The 18,473-nt window shown below is 34.7% G+C and overlaps 1 protein-coding gene across 2 annotated transcripts; it reads left to right on the top strand.

The window, feature by feature from the left end:
* Window positions 1-103: 103 nt before the first annotated feature.
* LOC137827385 (MAP3K epsilon protein kinase 1-like) lies at window positions 104-18,393 on the top strand. 2 transcript variants are annotated; one of them, XM_068633604.1, is made up of 26 exons: window positions 178-333; window positions 430-578; window positions 1,286-1,420; window positions 2,342-2,407; window positions 3,362-3,382; window positions 3,954-4,027; window positions 4,139-4,229; window positions 4,307-4,390; window positions 5,488-5,589; window positions 5,967-6,098; window positions 6,520-6,591; window positions 6,899-7,002; window positions 7,433-7,520; window positions 7,597-7,980; window positions 8,591-8,932; window positions 9,019-9,063; window positions 10,015-10,194; window positions 10,311-10,394; window positions 11,730-11,821; window positions 11,914-11,997; window positions 13,499-14,253; window positions 14,895-15,283; window positions 15,369-15,503; window positions 15,776-16,182; window positions 17,172-17,286; window positions 17,968-18,393. In XM_068633604.1, exons 2-26 carry the CDS (start codon window positions 519-521, stop codon window positions 18,127-18,129), a joined length of 4,203 nt encoding a protein of 1,400 aa, XP_068489705.1. In that variant the 5' UTR covers window positions 178-333; window positions 430-518; the 3' UTR covers window positions 18,130-18,393. The 2 variants fall into 2 exon arrangements, with proteins under 2 accessions (XP_068489706.1, XP_068489705.1); XM_068633605.1 differs by lacking the exon at window positions 2,342-2,407 and having other exon boundaries at window positions 104-333.
* Window positions 18,394-18,473: the final 80 nt, after the last annotated feature.

Raw genomic sequence — 18,473 nt, 5'->3', positions numbered from 1 at the left:
ATCATATGAAAAACTTCTGTAAATTTTGGCAATAGCCGATTTTTGTTAAAACCTAAACTTGTTCGTTGAAGTATTTTTGAAAAACACAAAAACTACACGTAATGGTAAAAGGAAAAGGAAAAGTTCGTGTTCCTTACTGTGAAATTTGTAAAAGCAAAGGAAAAAGAAAGAAAAGTTGAGAAACGTTGCAGGTCCTGACATCACATTGCCAGCTAGGTAATGTAATGAAAGAGAAGAGAAGATAGGAATTTGGACATTCCATTCCAATTTGACCATTTTTCGCAACAAAACCATTTTCTTTAACCCAAAGCTTCTCTTCTCTCTTTCCTCAACGTACATTCACTTCCTTTTTCTTCATTTCAATTTATTTAATCACACTTTTTATTTTTATTTTTTATCTCTCTCATTATTAACTAATTAATTAATCAGCCCAATCGGAGCGTTCCCTTCTCCGGCGATTCCATGTTCCGTGGTTTCTAGGGTTTGCTTTCTCCGATCGCCGCTCCGCACTCGCTGAGATGTCGCGCCAGGCCCTGAACACGGCCTTCACTAAATCGAAGACGCTCGACAATAAATATGTACGCCATTTCCCCCTTCACTCTCATTCCTTCTTTCGTTCTCCTTCGATCTCCACTTTTTCTCGTAATGCTGCTGTTGCTGAGGATCAGTTGGTGGAAGCTTTAGCTTTAGGTTTCCGTTGTTGTTGTGAATCTGTCAAGTTAAAGGAACTTGGATGATTGTTTGCTTTGTTGTTAGTGTTATGAGATAGGCAAGGATGCTACTGTAGTTGTTGAAACCTGAGATTGAGACTACTGTGTGGATATGAGTGACATTAGTAGTTGCAATGTGATGGGATGGTGGCTGGTACTGGTTCTGGGTTGGGCTGGAGGGCGTGTTAGGGTGCAGGGGTAATGTTGGGACTTGTTATGATGTCAAATGAAAATACCGGTGGTGCTTGCCAGAATGAGGATAAAGGAGTGCTTAGTGTGTTCACTATGTTGATTATGAAGGCAACACGGAGGTGGGTGATGCTGCTGAGGAATTGGATTGTGGAATTCGTCTAGAGATTGACTGGAGAATTACTATTATTTTATTGTTGTTGTTTGGCATTTTATTTTTCTCTTTTTGGATTTGCAGTTTGCTTGCAAGTGGTAGGAAATTCATGCTGTAATAGTATTTGGAAATTCTTGTCTTGTTTCTAGTTTTGAAATTGCATATGGTATTGGATCATAAAATAGCTTAATTTTTTAGTGGCTGATTATTTTGTATGTGAGATTTGGAGCAGATGCTGGGAGATGAGATTGGGAAAGGAGCTTATGGTCGAGTTTACAAAGGTTTGGACCTGGAGAATGGAGATTTTGTTGCCATTAAACAAGTTTCTTTGGAGAATATTGCTCAGGAGGATCTCAACATCATCATGGTACGTAACGTGTGTAACTTTTTCCTCCCCTTTTTGAGTTTTAACTCTCATGTTAGCTATTAATTACTTGGTATGAATATGGGTGTGAGACACGGTCATTTAAAACAAAGGTATGGTGCTGTGTGTTTGTGTCTTTAAACACATCTTCTGCTTTCACACTGACTAATTGGACACTAAGAAGCATTATCTCCCTTTGTTACACATCATGCATTACTAATGGGTAGTGGTATAACAAATAGCAAAGTGCATGTGAGAATACACAAACTAAATAGCATTCTTAGGGAACGTTTAGTGGTCTGCTCTTGAAGGTGACACTATTATTTTAGTTTGGATTTTATGCAGGATTTAGGGTTGCTTTATTGAGTAAGAGGGGATTTTTGGGATTACTATTTTTTATATGTTATTCTAACCACTCATCATCTATCTCAGCTTTAGCATTAATAGGATTTAATTACTTAGTGGTTGCACCATGGGGGCGGTAAATAACCTTTCTTGCATTCTAGTACTTCTTTTGGTGTGTTTTGATATGGTTGTATTTGGAGTTCTGCATACAACATAATTGCTCAAGGTTAAGGAAAATCAAGCATGTCTTGTTATAGACTATAGTACTTGTTTTCTTTTGTTTCTAGGCCATTGTCAATAAGAATTTCATATCAGCATTGTTTTCAGAATCTTGAGTAAGCTCACGAACTTGTACTGTGAGTTTTGGGTGGTCACCTAACATTTTCATTGTTGTTATTAGACATTGCCGCCATCATTGCCTAGTTTTGCAAAGTAACAATTATAGAGGTGCAGTAGTGCTATAGTGTAGCATGTTTAATTGAAAATGCTAGTGTTGCCTTGTGAAGACCTCGAGAAACACCATTGAAGTTGGCTTGCTCGTCATGGTTTTTTTTGCATGTTATGGGTCTTGTGTTGTAGATGGGCATGAGAAGAGGCAACAAGGTTTCGATTTGTTGCGGAGGCAGAGCCAGGCACACAGGTTGGGTGAGTGATTAGGGTTATCAGCTGAAGAAACAAAATGTTAGGGACGGCATGGTTTGGGCTACTTAGTGATTTATGACTTATTAGTTGTTTTTCTTAGGTTTTCTATCTTTTTTACGTATATGAATGTATATAAATATAATTATATATTTTAGGAAGGATTTTAGAATCTGTGTCGATCTTTTTACCATCCTTGATTTAAGATCTTTTACCCACCCTTTGATTCTCGAGTTTGACAGTGTTGAATTTTTTTATTTATTTTTAGTATTATTATAATATCTTGGTTAAAAGAAGAAATTCATTAAGCGGGAAAAAATACAAGTAATGATTTTCCTTATCAACTATGGGAGATATTCAACTATAAAGAAAAAGAAAAAAACATTAACAGAGCAAAGCTGCTCAGTCCCTCTGCATCTTTGTTGAAGAACTGCTTTAATAATAGAAGACAGTTGCCTAATTTTATCCTGTATACTGTACAATTAGTGGTGTTGGGATGTTCAGTATCAATTTTTAAAATCAGTGTCTGGATAATCTAATTCTCATTGATGTGTATTATCTGATCTGGCCACCACAATCAGCGACTATCAATAAAATGTTTTTGGTCATACATGTATTATACTATAAGTTGGTCTGCCAGTTACTATCGTAGACTGTATGTTGCCATAAATAAATTACCTCTTCAGTTTTGCTAGACAACAAAAAGTAGGGCACACTGATATGATTGATTTTCTCTTGGATCATTTCTCTTTATGTGTGACTTTTGCTTGGAGACTTGAATTGCCAACATATGTTCACAACAGTTAAATAACTATAAACTCAATATTATTTCCTCTCTAACTCGTGATGTGGTTATACTGTTGCTTTCATAATTGTTACTTCCTTATGTCCATTCACTAATCTAGTTGTTGTTTTGCCTGTGATTATGCTGTCATTTGATGGATGCATCAATGTTTTCAGCAAGAGATTGATTTGTTAAAGGTACTTCTATTCCTCAATATTGGATTTGCATTTTGGATTACATTATCAATTGATTTTTTATTTTGCTCAATAGCTGTGATGGTGTTATTTGCTCCATTTCTTTGTAGTGCATATTGTTCGTGTAAGCTTTAGGCAATGAGATTAATAACATGCCACGGCTGTTCTTGCATTAAAATATACTCTTAAAGTAATATGATTTGAATTGGACCAAAAGGAACGTGGTCTCCTTGCCTGGCTTAATTGATGTTATGTATGATTTCCTTATATGTGTCCCACACCATGCATGTTCTTGAACATGGGGAATCACAGTTCTCCCAAAAAGTGGGTGGGGAAACCATAGACAATGATGGTGAAGTTGAATTTTTGCAAATGTGGAGAGTGTAATGCCCATGACCTTTATGTGCTGGTTGTAGCGTGCAGTTGAAGGTGCCATAACAAGAGGTGGCACAGTGGGATTCATTCTATTATGCTATCTATCTTTCTATATTTGGCGATGCTGTAATAATGAATAGTTTATTGGCTTTAGTGATATTAATGATACCGTGTTTATGAAATGATTATTATTTTGCAGAATCTGAACCACAAAAACATTGTAAAGTATCTTGGATCTTCTAAGACAAAAAGTCACCTGCACATAGTTCTTGAGTAAGTGGGTTCTGCTCTTTCACAACATTAGATGATTTAATCGTAGCTTCATTTGAAGGGTATGTAGTTGAGTTAATAGATTTTGTTTCATGTTCTTTTGCTCTATCATAGGTACGTAGAGAATGGCTCACTTGCAAATATTATCAAGCCAAATAAATTTGGCCCTTTTCCGGAATCATTGGTTGCATTATATATAGCCCAGGTTAGTAGGACTATTCATTGAGGCTTTTTCCAGGATGTGATTTTTTTGTATACTAAATATATTATATTATGAGATAGGTGTTGGAAGGTTTGGTTTATCTTCATGAACAAGGTGTTATCCATCGGGATATTAAGGGTGCAAACATACTGACAACTAAGGAGGCAAGCTTTCTAATTTTTTGTTCTTGTTATATACTAGGGCTTTGTGTTTTGGCAATTATTCTGGTTGAGTACGTGCAGAATGATTTCATCTCTATGTTATTCAAGCAATTCTTATGCAGAAGAATTTTCTTATCATATAATCTTTCCTTTTATTGGACCTAAATTAATTGTATGTGGTTGAATTGGTGTTAGTAATCTAAAATCAAGTTTAGCCATGTTGATCACTGAAGTGTTGTTTTTAAGAGTCTAATTGTATTTTGCATCATTATTTTTATGCTTCATTTTTTGTTTATGCTTCTTGATAACACATTCATTTTTTGCTTTATTTTAAAAGTATTGTCTCTTTTGTGCTTCTTTACTATGCTGAAAGTTGTCTGTTATTCTGTTTATCCTTTATAATTATAAAGATTCTTAGCTATTTTGCTATAGTTGCTGCTTCTTCAGTTAGCTGAACTGCTGTACCGAGCGATTCTTCATTTAGCATATACTCTTTCTGAAGGAAGCGGAAATTAGAAGACAAGGGAGTCTGTTTCTTGCATATTTGTTTTGAGCATTATTATGCTATTAGCTGTTTTGCATTTAATTCATTATCCTTCATATTATATGCAATTTTAATTAAAAGAAAGAAAAACTCATGAAGATGAAAAGAGGAAAAACATGAGGAATAAAGAACATATGTCATCCTCCTTAACGTAGAATATAAAGGCATCACAAAAAATGAGTAAATATTATGGAAAAAAGACTGGACTGCTCTCCTACACTGTCTCTTCTGCAGTTCCCATAATTTGTTTTATAAAGTGAGGAGCTATAGTTGTTGACTGGGATTGAATTAACTACAGTTTCTTGTATATGTGCATGTGTTGATCACCATCTCAATTTTTTCCTTTCACTGGCTACAAAACCTTTTGGACTTCCATCTCCAATAAAATTTCTTCTAATTTGTATTACAATATCACCATGGGTTTTCTTTAATGTCATACTCTTGATCTTGTCATTTTTATGTCTAGATTTTTGTTTATATTACATTGTTTTTCTCTTCTAAATCTAGAAAAATTTCTTGATTTCTTAACTAATTACATTTTAATTTCTGCTTTCAGGGTCTTGTGAAACTAGCTGATTTTGGTGTTGCTACAAAACTAACAGAGGCTGATGTTAACACTCATTCAGTTGTTGGAACACCTTACTGGATGGCCCCAGAGGTACTAATTGTTTTATGTTCTTCTGCTAAATCATTTGCTTAGAACTTTTTGTTAGTGCCTTGTTCAAATTGTTTTCTAACACTAGAATGATATAGGGAGAGTGGGTTCGTTTCTTGTTTTTTTGAGCCAATTTGTTGCATTTTTTGGCCACTTTGGTCTGCTATTTACTTTGTGTGATCACTTCTCCCAGATCTACTATCCTTTTGTCATTCTTATAATGTATTTTATTTTAATAAGTAGTTTATTTGTTGAGCTGAGCTCCTTGCTTTCATTTTAGAGAACCTAATTAAGTTGATCGTGAATTAAAATGACTTCTACATGTTGTATTATTGGGCTTGATTACAGTTCTCATTGATAATTTGGTTTTAACTTGTCAGGTTATAGAAATGGCCGGGGTTTGTGCAGCTTCAGACATTTGGAGTGTTGGCTGTACAGTGATTGAGCTTCTTACATGTGTACCTCCTTATTATGATTTGCAGCCTATGCCAGCTCTTTTCCGTATTGTCCAGGTTTGCTATTGTGCTAACATTTACTTTTTTTTTTCAAAATATGGAAGTTCCTTTGATTTGAATTTTGGTTGATTGTAATAAGATGTTTAATTTCCTTATTATTAGCTTCTCACAGGACAATTTACTTGATCCAAAATTCTAGGATCAAGATAAGATTAGTTTAATGTTTAGATACGATTAGTTTATCTTTTAGATAATATCCTAACTGTGTTTTCTTTTTGTATATATATACATGGTATAAACCATTTGGAGTGCAATACAGATTTAACAGTTTCTTATAGCATTTTGCTGGATAGTGGCATTTGCCCATGATTGTATAACAAATAAGTTCATCATTGGTGTATTTTATGTATTCTTTTGTTCTTGATATGCTTAACTAAAAAAGTATGACTTCATTTATAACCCTTGAGGTTTATGTCAGGATGAGCACCCGCCAATTCCGGACAGCCTTTCACCTGATATTACTGATTTTCTGCTTCAATGCTTTAAGAAGGTAAATTCCATCGGTTGGTTGGAATATATTTCGTATGCATATGTTGTTTTAACTTAGATTTCCTCTATCCTTCTCCTGGTTTTGTCTCCACCTACCTCCTAACATGAATGAATTGCTTTCTATTTTATGACTCTTTTAATGTATTGATATTTGTTGGAGATTCCTCATCGACTAGAGATATTAATTTGAGCATATCTCTACATTGTAGGTCAAGCAATATGGATACTCTATTTATCCGATTTGCAATTGTATAAGATGAAACTAGTGTCTATAACTTGTTTTCTATGCCATTTTGTTGCACTTCCAGGACTCTAGACAAAGGCCTGATGCTAAAACTCTGCTGTCTCACCCCTGGATTCAAAACTTTAGACGTGTTCTGCAGTCTTCTCTTCGTCATAGTGGAACACTAAGGTAGATTGCATAAGATATTATTTGCTTCATCTTTCAGGAAACTGAAGAGGAAATCTGTGTATCATCCTTTTAAGAAATTAATATTATTGTTGCTGTTGGTGACGTTGTATGATTATTGAAGTCATAATAAGGGAACAAACCTGTGCTTTTCCATTTCTCTTTTATTTATTATTTACTTGGATAATGACAATTAGCCTTTACCTCCTTATTCTTCTGGTGCACGTTGGATTTATATTTTATATGCAGTGTTTACTTCTCATTTGTGGAGGTACTTTTGAGGATAAATTTTCTCTCCGTAAAAAATTGGATGTTTATTGATTCTACATTTTATTTACTATCATTTTGTTTGAATTGTCGTAAGGTATCATTTACTTTTAGCTCTATAACTGTTTAGTTCTTTTATTTGAACCAATTGTGCTACTACTTGCAGAAATATAGAGGAAGATGATTCTGCAGATGCAGAAGTTTCTGGTGGTTATCATAAGAGTGCTTACGAAGGCTCTTCTGTGGAGAAGGAGGTAAGTGTTGATGGGAAGCTGTGAGAGTATACTATTCTATCTTTTGTACCAAAGTTAGTACTTTCTTATGTTGTAGGACTCTTCAAAAGAGCTTTCGTCTGGGGCTGTTCATGACAGCAAATCTCATGAAGACAATGCTTCAGTTCCCAATGAAAGAACGGAGAAAGCAGATCATGTTCCATCAGATCAGGTTCTTACCTTAGCCATTCGTGAGAAGTCATTTCTACAAACTGGTTCTAGCAAACTCTCTCCTAATAGAGAAGTTGGTAATTCCGAGCCTACTGGTGATCATGAAATTTCAAATGCTAAAGACCTTCATGAAGTTATGATGAATGGAGAGGTTGGATCACCAAAATCAAAAGTAATGGCTAGTAAGACTGGAGGAAAAGACAGTTCTGTAAACAATGGTAACAAATCATTTGCTTTTGGGCCAAGAGGTCAGGATAATGGTTCCCTGAAGGTATTTCATGTTCTTATTAGTTGTTTGGAACATCTTTTGAGCCATAATCAAGTTACTATTGATTATGTATTCATTGTAGATTCTATGTATTGTATTGTCTTTTCTTTCTTAATACACACACATATTTTTTATTTTAAAAGCTAAGCATGGTCCCGTTAACATGCTTGGGCTCTTTGGAAAACTTAAATGTTTGACCTGAAGTGTTTTTAAGTCTTCATCTTCCCATTCTAATCAGACTATCTTGTTTTTTGTCCATTTTTTGTCTTGCACTTTCTTTTCATTGTACTTTGTACCCTCTTTAATATTTTTCACCATAGTAGAAAAACAATTTATAATCCATATAACAGGATGGAACACCATAGAGACTTCCATTTCTGTTTTTGTTACCTTTGAAAATTTGGGTTTGGAATTATCTGTGAGCAGGGTCGCATATAAATTATAAAATCATTAAATGTTTTTGAACAGTAAGAGTTTAGTCCATGAGATGAAATCAAGTCAGCTAAGGTTTCTTAAAGCATCCCTGTTTTTCTTTTAATAGTTGATGCTGTAATTCATAACCAGAATATGTTAAAAATAAAATCTAATGCAATTGTTTAATTGCCATCCGAAGGCAATGAAGATGCCAACCACTGTGGAAGGAAATGAACTGAGTAGATTTAGTGACCCACCAGGAGATGCCTACTTAGATGATTTATTCCATGCATTGGATAAACAACCTGGGGAGGTTGCAGCAGAGGCGTCCACATCTACATCCACTTCTCATATGGTTAAAGGTAACACATCTAGAATTGATGGCGGGAAAAATGACCTGGCTAAAGAGTTGAGGGCCACAATTGCTCGAAAGCAGTGGGAGAAGGAAAGTGAAATTGGACAGGCAAACAATGGTGGGAATCTTTTGCATCGAGTTATGATAGGTGTTCTAAAAGATGACGTGATTGATATAGATGGTTTGGTAAGTTACTCAGTCTTGATATTTAAGCTTTGTCTATTAAAGTCCTGTGATATTCTTTTGACTCTCTATTGTCTCTCTCTTAACAGGTCTTTGATGAAAAACTTCCAGGAGAGAACCTTTTTCCTTTGCAGGTACAAGGGTTTTTTTTTCTATGCTCTGAATAACTTTTTTTCCCTCACATATAGTGGTTTGTTCTATTCATTTTTTGGCATTTCATATATTGTTTGTTTTGGTTACATGTTATGGGATGTTATTATGTCATGGTAGATTGTGGTTTGACTTTAGCATAACTTTGTATATTAAGGTAGAAACACTCATCCTTCAATATTGGCTCATGTTTGTAAACATTGTATTTTATAGTTTTGTTATGGAAATAATTTCTTGGATATCATTTTGCCCTCTTCATTCCATATTAATTTCTATTGTTTGTACACCATGAATATAGTTTTTTGTACTGGGCCATCTTGTGAAAGACATCTCTGCATATATTTGGGTATATCATCTATAAATAGGGATTCCATGAAAGGCAAGGTAGTGAATAGACTGGGGAGAGGGAGGGAAAAATGCAATTTCCAATTTGTACTAAATCTTTTGATGTCCAACAATGTGTGCTGTTGATGTCAATTATTTTATACTTTACACTACTTAATTTTCCGTAAAGTAATTTCTTTTAGCCTCTCCCACTTTCTAGTGGACTATACATAATTATGTAAAGTAATTCAAGTTAACTTTGTTTTTTCCTAGTCAGAATTGCATTTTAGCATCATCTTTGAACTCCCAAGTCCAAACAATTGAACTTCATAATTTATGTTGCTGTGCTGCTTTAATAATGACCTTAAAGAAAAGGGAAATAAATTTTAATGCATTCCATGATGATTTCAAATTGTTCTAACTTCTGTGTAACCTTTTTTGGATTCTTTGGTTACATTCTATCTGTTACCCTTGATTTTAGCCTCAGATGTTTAATCGATGTTCTTTGCACGGGAAAGTTGCTTCTCCCTGCAGAAAATTTTGAACTCAGTTTACCACTGCTTTTTGTATATTACACTTACATTTGTGATGTATTTACCACAACGCTGTAGGCTGTTGAGTTCAGCAAACTAGTTGGTTCATTAAAACCAGAGGAATCAGAAGATGTGATTGTCTCTGCATGTCAGAAACTTATTGGTATATTTAACCAACGCCCAGAGCAGAAGATTGTTTTTGTTACCCAGCATGGTTTACTTCCTCTAACAGATTTGCTAGAAGTTCCTAAAACACGTGTATGTGTTGTCCTTCTTGATACTTAATTTTATTTATTTTTTTCATTAGATAGTCATACTGACAATTTAGTAACATGGAAGAAGACATCTTAATTTAAATATTATTGTTATTTCAGGTTATATGTTCTGTGCTTCAGCTTATAAATCAAATAGTTAAAGACAACACTGATTTTCTAGAAAATGCATGTCTTGTTGGATTGGTAAGTACTATGTATGTTTCATGCTCCTCCAATTTCCCTTTCTCCTTCCTTGATTAATTTTGTTGAATTCTGTATGTATTAAAATTTGTCCAATTGATTAGGGAGCCTCATTTTGTTATTTTGGATTGGTAAGTATTATGATTTTTTAAATAATGAACTAATATGCTAAAACAATAGTTTAGTGGATAAGAAAATCAGTCGCTTATGGGGAAGCAATTTTGTTGTTGTACCGTTGGATTAAAGGATTATTTAATACATGAGACACACCTCAAATATCACTACGTATAATTATCAACAGGATGAACATGAGAGGAAAAATGGTGAATTAGTTGACAAGTTTGCAAGGAGAACAAGAAATATTTCTATTGCTCAATATTCCATTTTTTAATTACGAAACCATAAAGTTTGAATGGCCCAGCCTTTTTGTGCCATTCTGCAAAAAGATTCAGGAAACCTCCGCAAGAGAAGAAAAAGGGAAGAAAAAACAGGAGAAGTAACATGAAGTGGAAACAATCTTCCCACTTTAGGTCCCTTCATGATCATGTTCCCTGGCACTTGATCCTGCACAAAACCAGCTCAAGAGAATTTAACATTGTAGAGTAGAATTTAATGTACACATCCAAAAAGCAATTTCCAAGAAAATCAGTCTAGCAGTGCTGAACCTGTTATAGTCATAGAAATAAAGAGAAAATCCTATATAATTGAAAGTATCTATATTGTATATGTATTCCTGTATCATATCTTTGTTACTAAATCTCCTCTATTAATTGTATTGATTACGTTTTCTCAAAATAAATAAAGCATGTGTTGTCTAAAAAACGGTTTCAGCTCAAAATCTTTCTTTTTCTTATAGTTTAACAGAACTAAAAAAGCAGAGATCAAACATGCGCTAGATCTACTATAAATTGAATAATTCTAGTTACTTTGAATTTAATTGATTTGATTGAGCAATTATCTGTGATGTATAATACATATATAGATGCAAATTACAAAGGAGATATGAAAGAAACCCAAAATCTAAGTTATGATACTGATTTTCTGCGATATAGAAATCTCCTAACTGAGAAAACTAGGAAATTAAGCAAGAGTCAACAATATCAATACACAACCATCTCTATGATATAAAAATCTCCTAACTGAGAAAACTGTGAAATGAAGCATGAATCAACAATATAAACATGTAACCAACAATAATAAACAGTTGGGATTTTGGAATATTAAAATTTTGCCAATAAATATAACTACTAGAGTACTGAAACTTGACCCATTAATGTTGTTGCTGAGCATTGTCAAATATCTTGGTTTGACTATTTTTAATGAAAAATTTCATTGCAGATTCCTGCAGTCACAAGCTTTGCAGTACCTGATCGTCCCCGAGAGATTCGTATGGAAGCAGCTTATTTTTTACAGCAGCTTTGTCAGTCAAGGTCTGGAATGCATTTTATTTGTTATTGTTATTTTTACCCGGATTTATATTTTGAAAATAAAGCATAGAATTGATTGTTATTACTTAATGCAGTTCTTTGACATTACAAATGTTTATCGCTTGCCGAGGAATACCAGTTTTAGTGGGATTTCTTGAGGCCGATTATGCCAAGTACAGGTTAGTTTTTATATGAATCTTGTTTATATGGGAGTGCTTACAATTTACACTAGATTATAGTTTGCAATGCAATGCCAATATTTGGTCAATATAAAGATTGCAGCAGAAGTGGTCTAGATTTGACTGATTCTTTTTAGGGAAAGATGTAACTAGATGTGGTAGTGATCTTGAAAGGCCACATAAATGTCTTTCCTTAGTATTGGTGCTATGTGTGCATGAGTTCCTTGATTAGAACCCATTATGGTTTAATATAAACTTGTGCTACTTTCTCTATATGGAGTATACTGTTTGACATTTTGCCTAGATTGTTTAAATGAGATGTGAGGACCTACATAAATTTGTTATTTTCAATAAATTCCATTCAATGGTAGAGTTTGTTCCTAACATATCTCTTTATTCTCCCCTGCCAATGTTCCATTGTTCCTAGGATAGGATATTCATATCAACCGAGCTGCTAGAGGCAATTTTTGCAGCTTTCACTTCCAGAATGAGATTACTTTGCATTTTTTGTCTTATATTTTTATCTGACAGCCTGATGGCATCTGGAGATAGTAGCCATTTGGCCCTGCACCCAGAGCTTGGATTTTATGGAGAGCTGACCTTTCATATTATGTTAAAGCCCTTTTGACAAAGTGCTCAGTAGATTGATCTTGACTGTTTCCATTTGACTTAAATATTTCAGAACACTATAAACATGTGTTTTCACCCTGCTTCAGTCACGAGGGCTTTTGTGTGAGATAGTAGTTAGTATCTTACGATTCACGATACGTATCGTACGAAACGATACGGTTTCACCCTCCCACGATACGAATCGTGTGAAGAATCTTTTTTGTCCCTGAATCTTAGCTGTATCGTGCGATTCGCACAAAGAATCGTTGAATCCCGAAACGAAACGATTCTGTATTGTGTGAATCAGTGTGGATTTAAAAAAATGAGTAAATAAAAAAAGATAGACATAATTTGTTTAATAACATGTATGCACCATAGAGGTTGTTTTGGTGAAATTGTGTGGTATATATATATATATATATATATAGATATATATAGACATATAGATATATATATAGACATATATATATATATATATAATTTATTGTATCTTGCATGTATACATATCTTATATATTTAAGTATATATTAAATTTTTTAATGTTTATGAATCTTACGATTCACGATACGAAACGATTTACGATTCATAATATCAGCTCTCCGATACACTACTTGTATCTCGATTCTACTAGGGCTTTTAAATTATGTTTGCATCTCTGATTGATTACTTATTGAGATGACCCAATTGGTTAGGACTGTGGTCACACTACTCCTTATATGACACAGACAATGCTCTGCCCTTAATTTATTTGGGAGTGGAGTGAGGTCATAAATTCTAATAACGTGTGTTGTAATTCCTTCCCATGAATAAATTCTAATAATGTACACATGCTTTTACCTTTATGCTCAAAATTTGTATAATAATAAAAGCTGACTATAAAACTGTGTTTCAGGGAGATGGTTCATCTGGCTATTGATGGCATGTGGCAGGTATTTAAGCTTCAGCAGTCAACTCCTAGAAATGATTTTTGCCGGATAGCTGCTAAGAATGGAATACTTCTCAGGCTTATAAATACTCTTTATAGCTTAAATGAGTCAACTCGACTAGCTTCTAGCTCTGCTGGGGGTGGATTTTCAATTGATGGTTCGGCTCAACGCCCACGGTCTGGTATCTTGGATCCTACACACTCTTATATTAATCAGAATGAGGCATCTCTATCTTCAGTAGACCAGCAAGATCCCTCAAAACTGAGACGTGGAGTACTTGATCATCACTTAGAACCATCACATCCTTCATCCTCCAATCCTCGAAGATCAGATGCTAACCACTCCATGGATGATGCTTTGTCACAGGAGAAGAATTCAACTCAAACACCCAGAGAATCTTCCGCAGGTGCATTGAAAGAGCGAGCGGATGTTGAATCCAGACAACGTATTTCTACTAACAGGACATCAACTGATAGGCCACCAAAATCAACAGAACCATCATCAAATGGGTTATCAGTGACAGGAGCTACACACCAGGAACAAGTTAGGCCTCTTCTTAGCTTGTTGGACAAAGAGCCACCATCTGGACGCTTTTCTGGACAACTAGAGTATGTACGTCAGTTTTCAGGATTAGAGAGACATGAAAGTGTACTCCCTTTGTTACATGGCTCAGAAAAAAAAACGAATGGTGAACTAGACTTCTTGATGGCAGAATTTGCAGGTAGGCTCTATCTAATTTTTTTTAATGAAGATATTTTTAAAAAAATAACAAATTTAAAAGAACTATAAACTAGCACTAAAATTTACTTTAAGCTTCTCATCATTTTTTTGTACAAACTATGCTTTATTTCAAACTTACTAAATTAGAAGATTCTTCAAACCTTGCTAGTTACATTTGCAAAATTGGTTATCAAGCAAAGATGTATTGGTTTCTAAACTTTTAGTGAAAGTGTTCAACAACCTTAACCACTTTATTGCTTTGAGTTTTTGTAATTGATTGAACTTGACTAAATTGCAAGCTTACCAGCAATTGTCAACTACAAAAGTTCACTTTATACGTTGTTGCTATTTATAGAAGTTGTTCTTTTTAATTTGTAAAATGCACATTGAGGTCTAGTTATGCTGTATATATAGATATATGTATAGATCTATATACACACACAGAGATATATACACATATTTATGCTAACTAGAGGTATTGGGCCTGACAAGTAAAGGCCCAAAAAATTCAACTTTTAACCCTAGGAAAAATATTATTCAGTCTATCTATATTCTAATGACGATTATAAAATCTCTGTCCATGTTTGGTTTGGTTGTCATTTGTGTTTCTTTATGAATGGCACAGTATTTGTGGTTGTGCAGATGTTTCTCAACGTGGAAGGGAAAACGGAAATCTTGACTCCAGTGCGAGGGTTTCTCATAAAATCACTCCCAAGAAATTGGGGACTTTGAGTTCCAGTGAAGGAGCTGCTTCCACATCTGGGATCGCTTCACAGACAGCATCAGGTGTCCTGTCTGGTTCAGGTGTTCTAAATGCTAGACCAGGTAGTGCTACTTCGTCTGGGCTACTTTCCCACATGGTTTCATCACTCAATGCAGAAGTTGCCAGAGAATATCTGGAGAAAGTGGCAGATCTTCTGCTTGAGTTTGCACAAGCAGACACAACAGTGAAATCTTATATGTGTAGCCAAAGCTTGCTCAGTCGTCTTTTCCAGATGTTTAATAGGGTGGAGCCTCCTATTCTGTTGAAGGTGACGGAACACATCTTTTTTTTTTTTCGTTTAGCTTATATCCCACTGCTTTAGTTTCTGACCATCCATGTATTTGATATTCTAGATACTGAAGTGCATTAATCATCTGTCAACTGATCCGAATTGCTTAGAAAATCTTCAGCGTGCTGAAGCAATAAAATACTTGATACCAAATCTTGAACTCAAAGAAGGGTCTCTTGTATCAGAGATACATCACGAGGTGTGTCTTGCTTACCTTACTGTTATCTAAATTGAGTTATATAAAGCATGCTTATTATACTTGTCAGGCTTATATAAAGCATGCTTTCAAGTTCTATTTGTATTAAGCTGAAATAAGTTTTAGCATTGGTTTTGAAGTAACTGAAATTTTCTTTTACTTAAAAAAAACTATTGGGTGCAGGAAGTACTCTGATTCTAGCACATTATGTAGTTACTTGGTGTTAGCTACCAAAAATGGGATTGATCTCATCTTCCATTTTTCTCTTTCTACAGGTCTTGAATGCGCTATTCAATTTATGCAAGATAAATAAGAGAAGACAAGAACAAGCAGCTGAAAATGGAATCATTCCCCATTTGATGCAATTCATCACATCCAATTCTCCCTTGAAACAGTATGCTTTGCCTCTTCTATGTGACATGGCTCATGCATCTCGGAATTCAAGGGAGCAGTTAAGGGCTCATGGTGGTTTGGATGTCTATTTGAACCTTCTCGATGATGAGCTTTGGTCTGTGACAGCATTAGACTCTATTGCTGTCTGTTTAGCCCATGACAACGATAATAGAAAGGTTGAACAAGCATTGCTGAAAAAGGATGCAGTTCAGAAGCTTGTGAAGTTTTTCCAGTCCTGTCCAGAGCGGCATTTTGTACACATATTGGAGCCATTCCTGAAAATTATCACGTATAGGACTCTAATTCTTTTCTCTTCATTGGTTGTGTCCTTCAATTCTTTAACTATTTCATAGATTAGTCTTGCACAGATAGGTGATAAACAAAGTTTTAGTGTACCGAAGTCCTTTTCCTCTTGTAAAGTGGAATAGGTTTAGATGAACAGGTATTTCACCTGTCTTAGATGCATGACACATAAAGAGTTAGGAGTAGGGACTGGGTTATACATAGAGCTTGATGCATTAGATCCTAGATTAATTACATTTAGTAGAATGTAATTATATGTATAATGGGCAGTGGAATGTTGCCAACCTCTTATCTTGCATTGTCCCACCCTTTAGGCCAAATATTATATTTAAATTATAAAATAAAAGCACTATTTGTTTAACGTGCTTGTCACAGACATTATACAAGGTCTGTTGAATGGATGGGCTGAATTCATCTAGCTTGCTTTACCGGTTTTACGATGCATCATGTTTCAAGAGGCTAGAGTCCTGAGTAACTTGGATATTGGGTCATCTTAGAAAGTGAAAATGAATTAATGCAATTTTACATAGAGGTCCAAGAGCAAAATCTGATAGGGTCGCCTCTCTAGCTGGATAACAAGCAATGAAAACTTTAATGTTGGATAGTTTGGTGTTTTGATGATCCCTGCTAACTGCAACTCACTGCTACCCTATAGGTTTATTTGTCTAATAATATTCCTGACACATTGGTCTCTACTCAAGTCATAACATTGTTTGATCCGTATAGCCAACCTCTGGGATATAACCCCTCCCCTTCATCAATAGGACAGTTGAACTCCACAACAAAAAAAAAATCAACTGTCTCTTTGAGGTTGAAGGGGTTGAGTTTCTCGGATAACCAGATACACTATATGTTTTATCTGATGTTTGATGCTGCTGCAGTAGGTGGAATATCGTTTTGTACTTTCATATTCAGATATTTTGAGTTTCATTTGTACTGGAATTTTATTTAAAAAGTGTGATTATATAACTGCAGAAAATCTTCAAGGATTAATACCACATTGGCTGTTAATGGGTTAACGCCATTGCTCATTGCAAGGCTAGATCATCAGGATGCTATAGCTCGTCTTAATTTACTCAGGCTAATAAAGGTACGGGTTGATTTATGATATTTTTTGTTAATACTAAAATCTTTGGTGGGTAATACCACGCCGCTTTAACCAGGTTATGATATGCTGGGTCAAGAGATGTCAAAATTTATATTCATCAAAACTAGAAAAAGAAAACTAAGATGAACAAACTGACGTAGAGGATTTTACTTGTGGAACTAAAAATTCTAATATGATGCTCACTTAAGTGTTAAATTGCATTCTTATTTTATCTAGAACCTCAGACAGTACATTAAAATCTACTGGAGCTTTATTTGACAAATTGTTCTATCGGCACATGTATTTAAGGATGATCTCATGTCAAAAAACATTTATTCAAATGTGGGAAAATGTCTTCCTGTCTCTGAATTCCTGATTCTTTTGTCATATAAAATTAAATAGGTGATGGTGTTGCATTTATAAATGTTGGGTAACAAAGGCAAACACTTATCATTTGCTCCTAGAAGACTTGTGTATAGAATAGTTACTCATTGTACATGTGGATAATGTTCCCAGCCCATTGTTTGTAAGAGTTATTATTTATTGTATGGGTCTTTTCGTTTTGATGTTGATATGGCTAGGTATAAGTTTTTAATGGATGCCACATATAAGTTGGTGTTTAAACGATGTATTTGCCCCGTACAGCAATAATACATACGTAACTCTTTAAAAATGTTTTTGCAGGCCGTTTATGAGCATCACCCTCAGCCGAAGAAGTTGATTGTGGAGAATGATCTACCTGAAAAGCTTCAAAACTTAATAGGGGAACGGAGAGACGGACAAGTGTTGGTTAAACAGATGGCTACCTCATTACTTAAAGCACTACACATAAATACCGTTTTGTAAATTTAGATTTAAATGGTCATTTTCTTTTATGTATATTTATCGGTGTACATAACTTTCCCTTTTATTTGGTTGGCTTATTTTCATTTCCTGTTTGGTTGAGTGAAAAGAAAAATAGCATAGGCTGGTGTATGTCGTTTTCATTCTTGGATAATATTTTAGTGGGTGGCTGATTTTGTAGGCTTCAATGGCCAAAATGTATTTTTTTTGTCAACTACAATATACATAGCTGTTCTAGTATATGGATACAAGGTGAGAAATTTTCAAGGTACTGTTCAAACTAGTCTTTGATAAACGAGTACACATTATATGGTGCACTTCTTTTTCCACATTCCGAAGTTTTAAGA

This window comes from Phaseolus vulgaris, chromosome 11, assembly GCF_000499845.2.
Source record: "Phaseolus vulgaris cultivar G19833 chromosome 11, P. vulgaris v2.0, whole genome shotgun sequence".
In the NCBI taxonomy this organism is placed as follows: domain Eukaryota; kingdom Viridiplantae; phylum Streptophyta; class Magnoliopsida; order Fabales; family Fabaceae; genus Phaseolus; species Phaseolus vulgaris.
Note: the sequence above shows the minus strand (reverse complement) of the source record. Positions and strands in the feature narration are given on the sequence as shown.

Excerpts from the sequence above, each read along its gene's own strand:
- LOC137827385 (XM_068633604.1), top strand. The coding sequence starts at position 519 with ATGTCGCGCCAGGCCCTGAACACGGCCTTCACTAAATCGAAGACGCTC. Across the intron at positions 8,933-9,018 it reads TGATTGATATAGATGGTTTG|GTCTTTGATGAAAAACTTCC; the intron begins GTAAGTTACTCA and ends CTCTCTTAACAG. Across the intron at positions 17,287-17,967 it reads ATTTACTCAGGCTAATAAAG|GCCGTTTATGAGCATCACCC; the intron begins GTACGGGTTGAT and ends ATGTTTTTGCAG.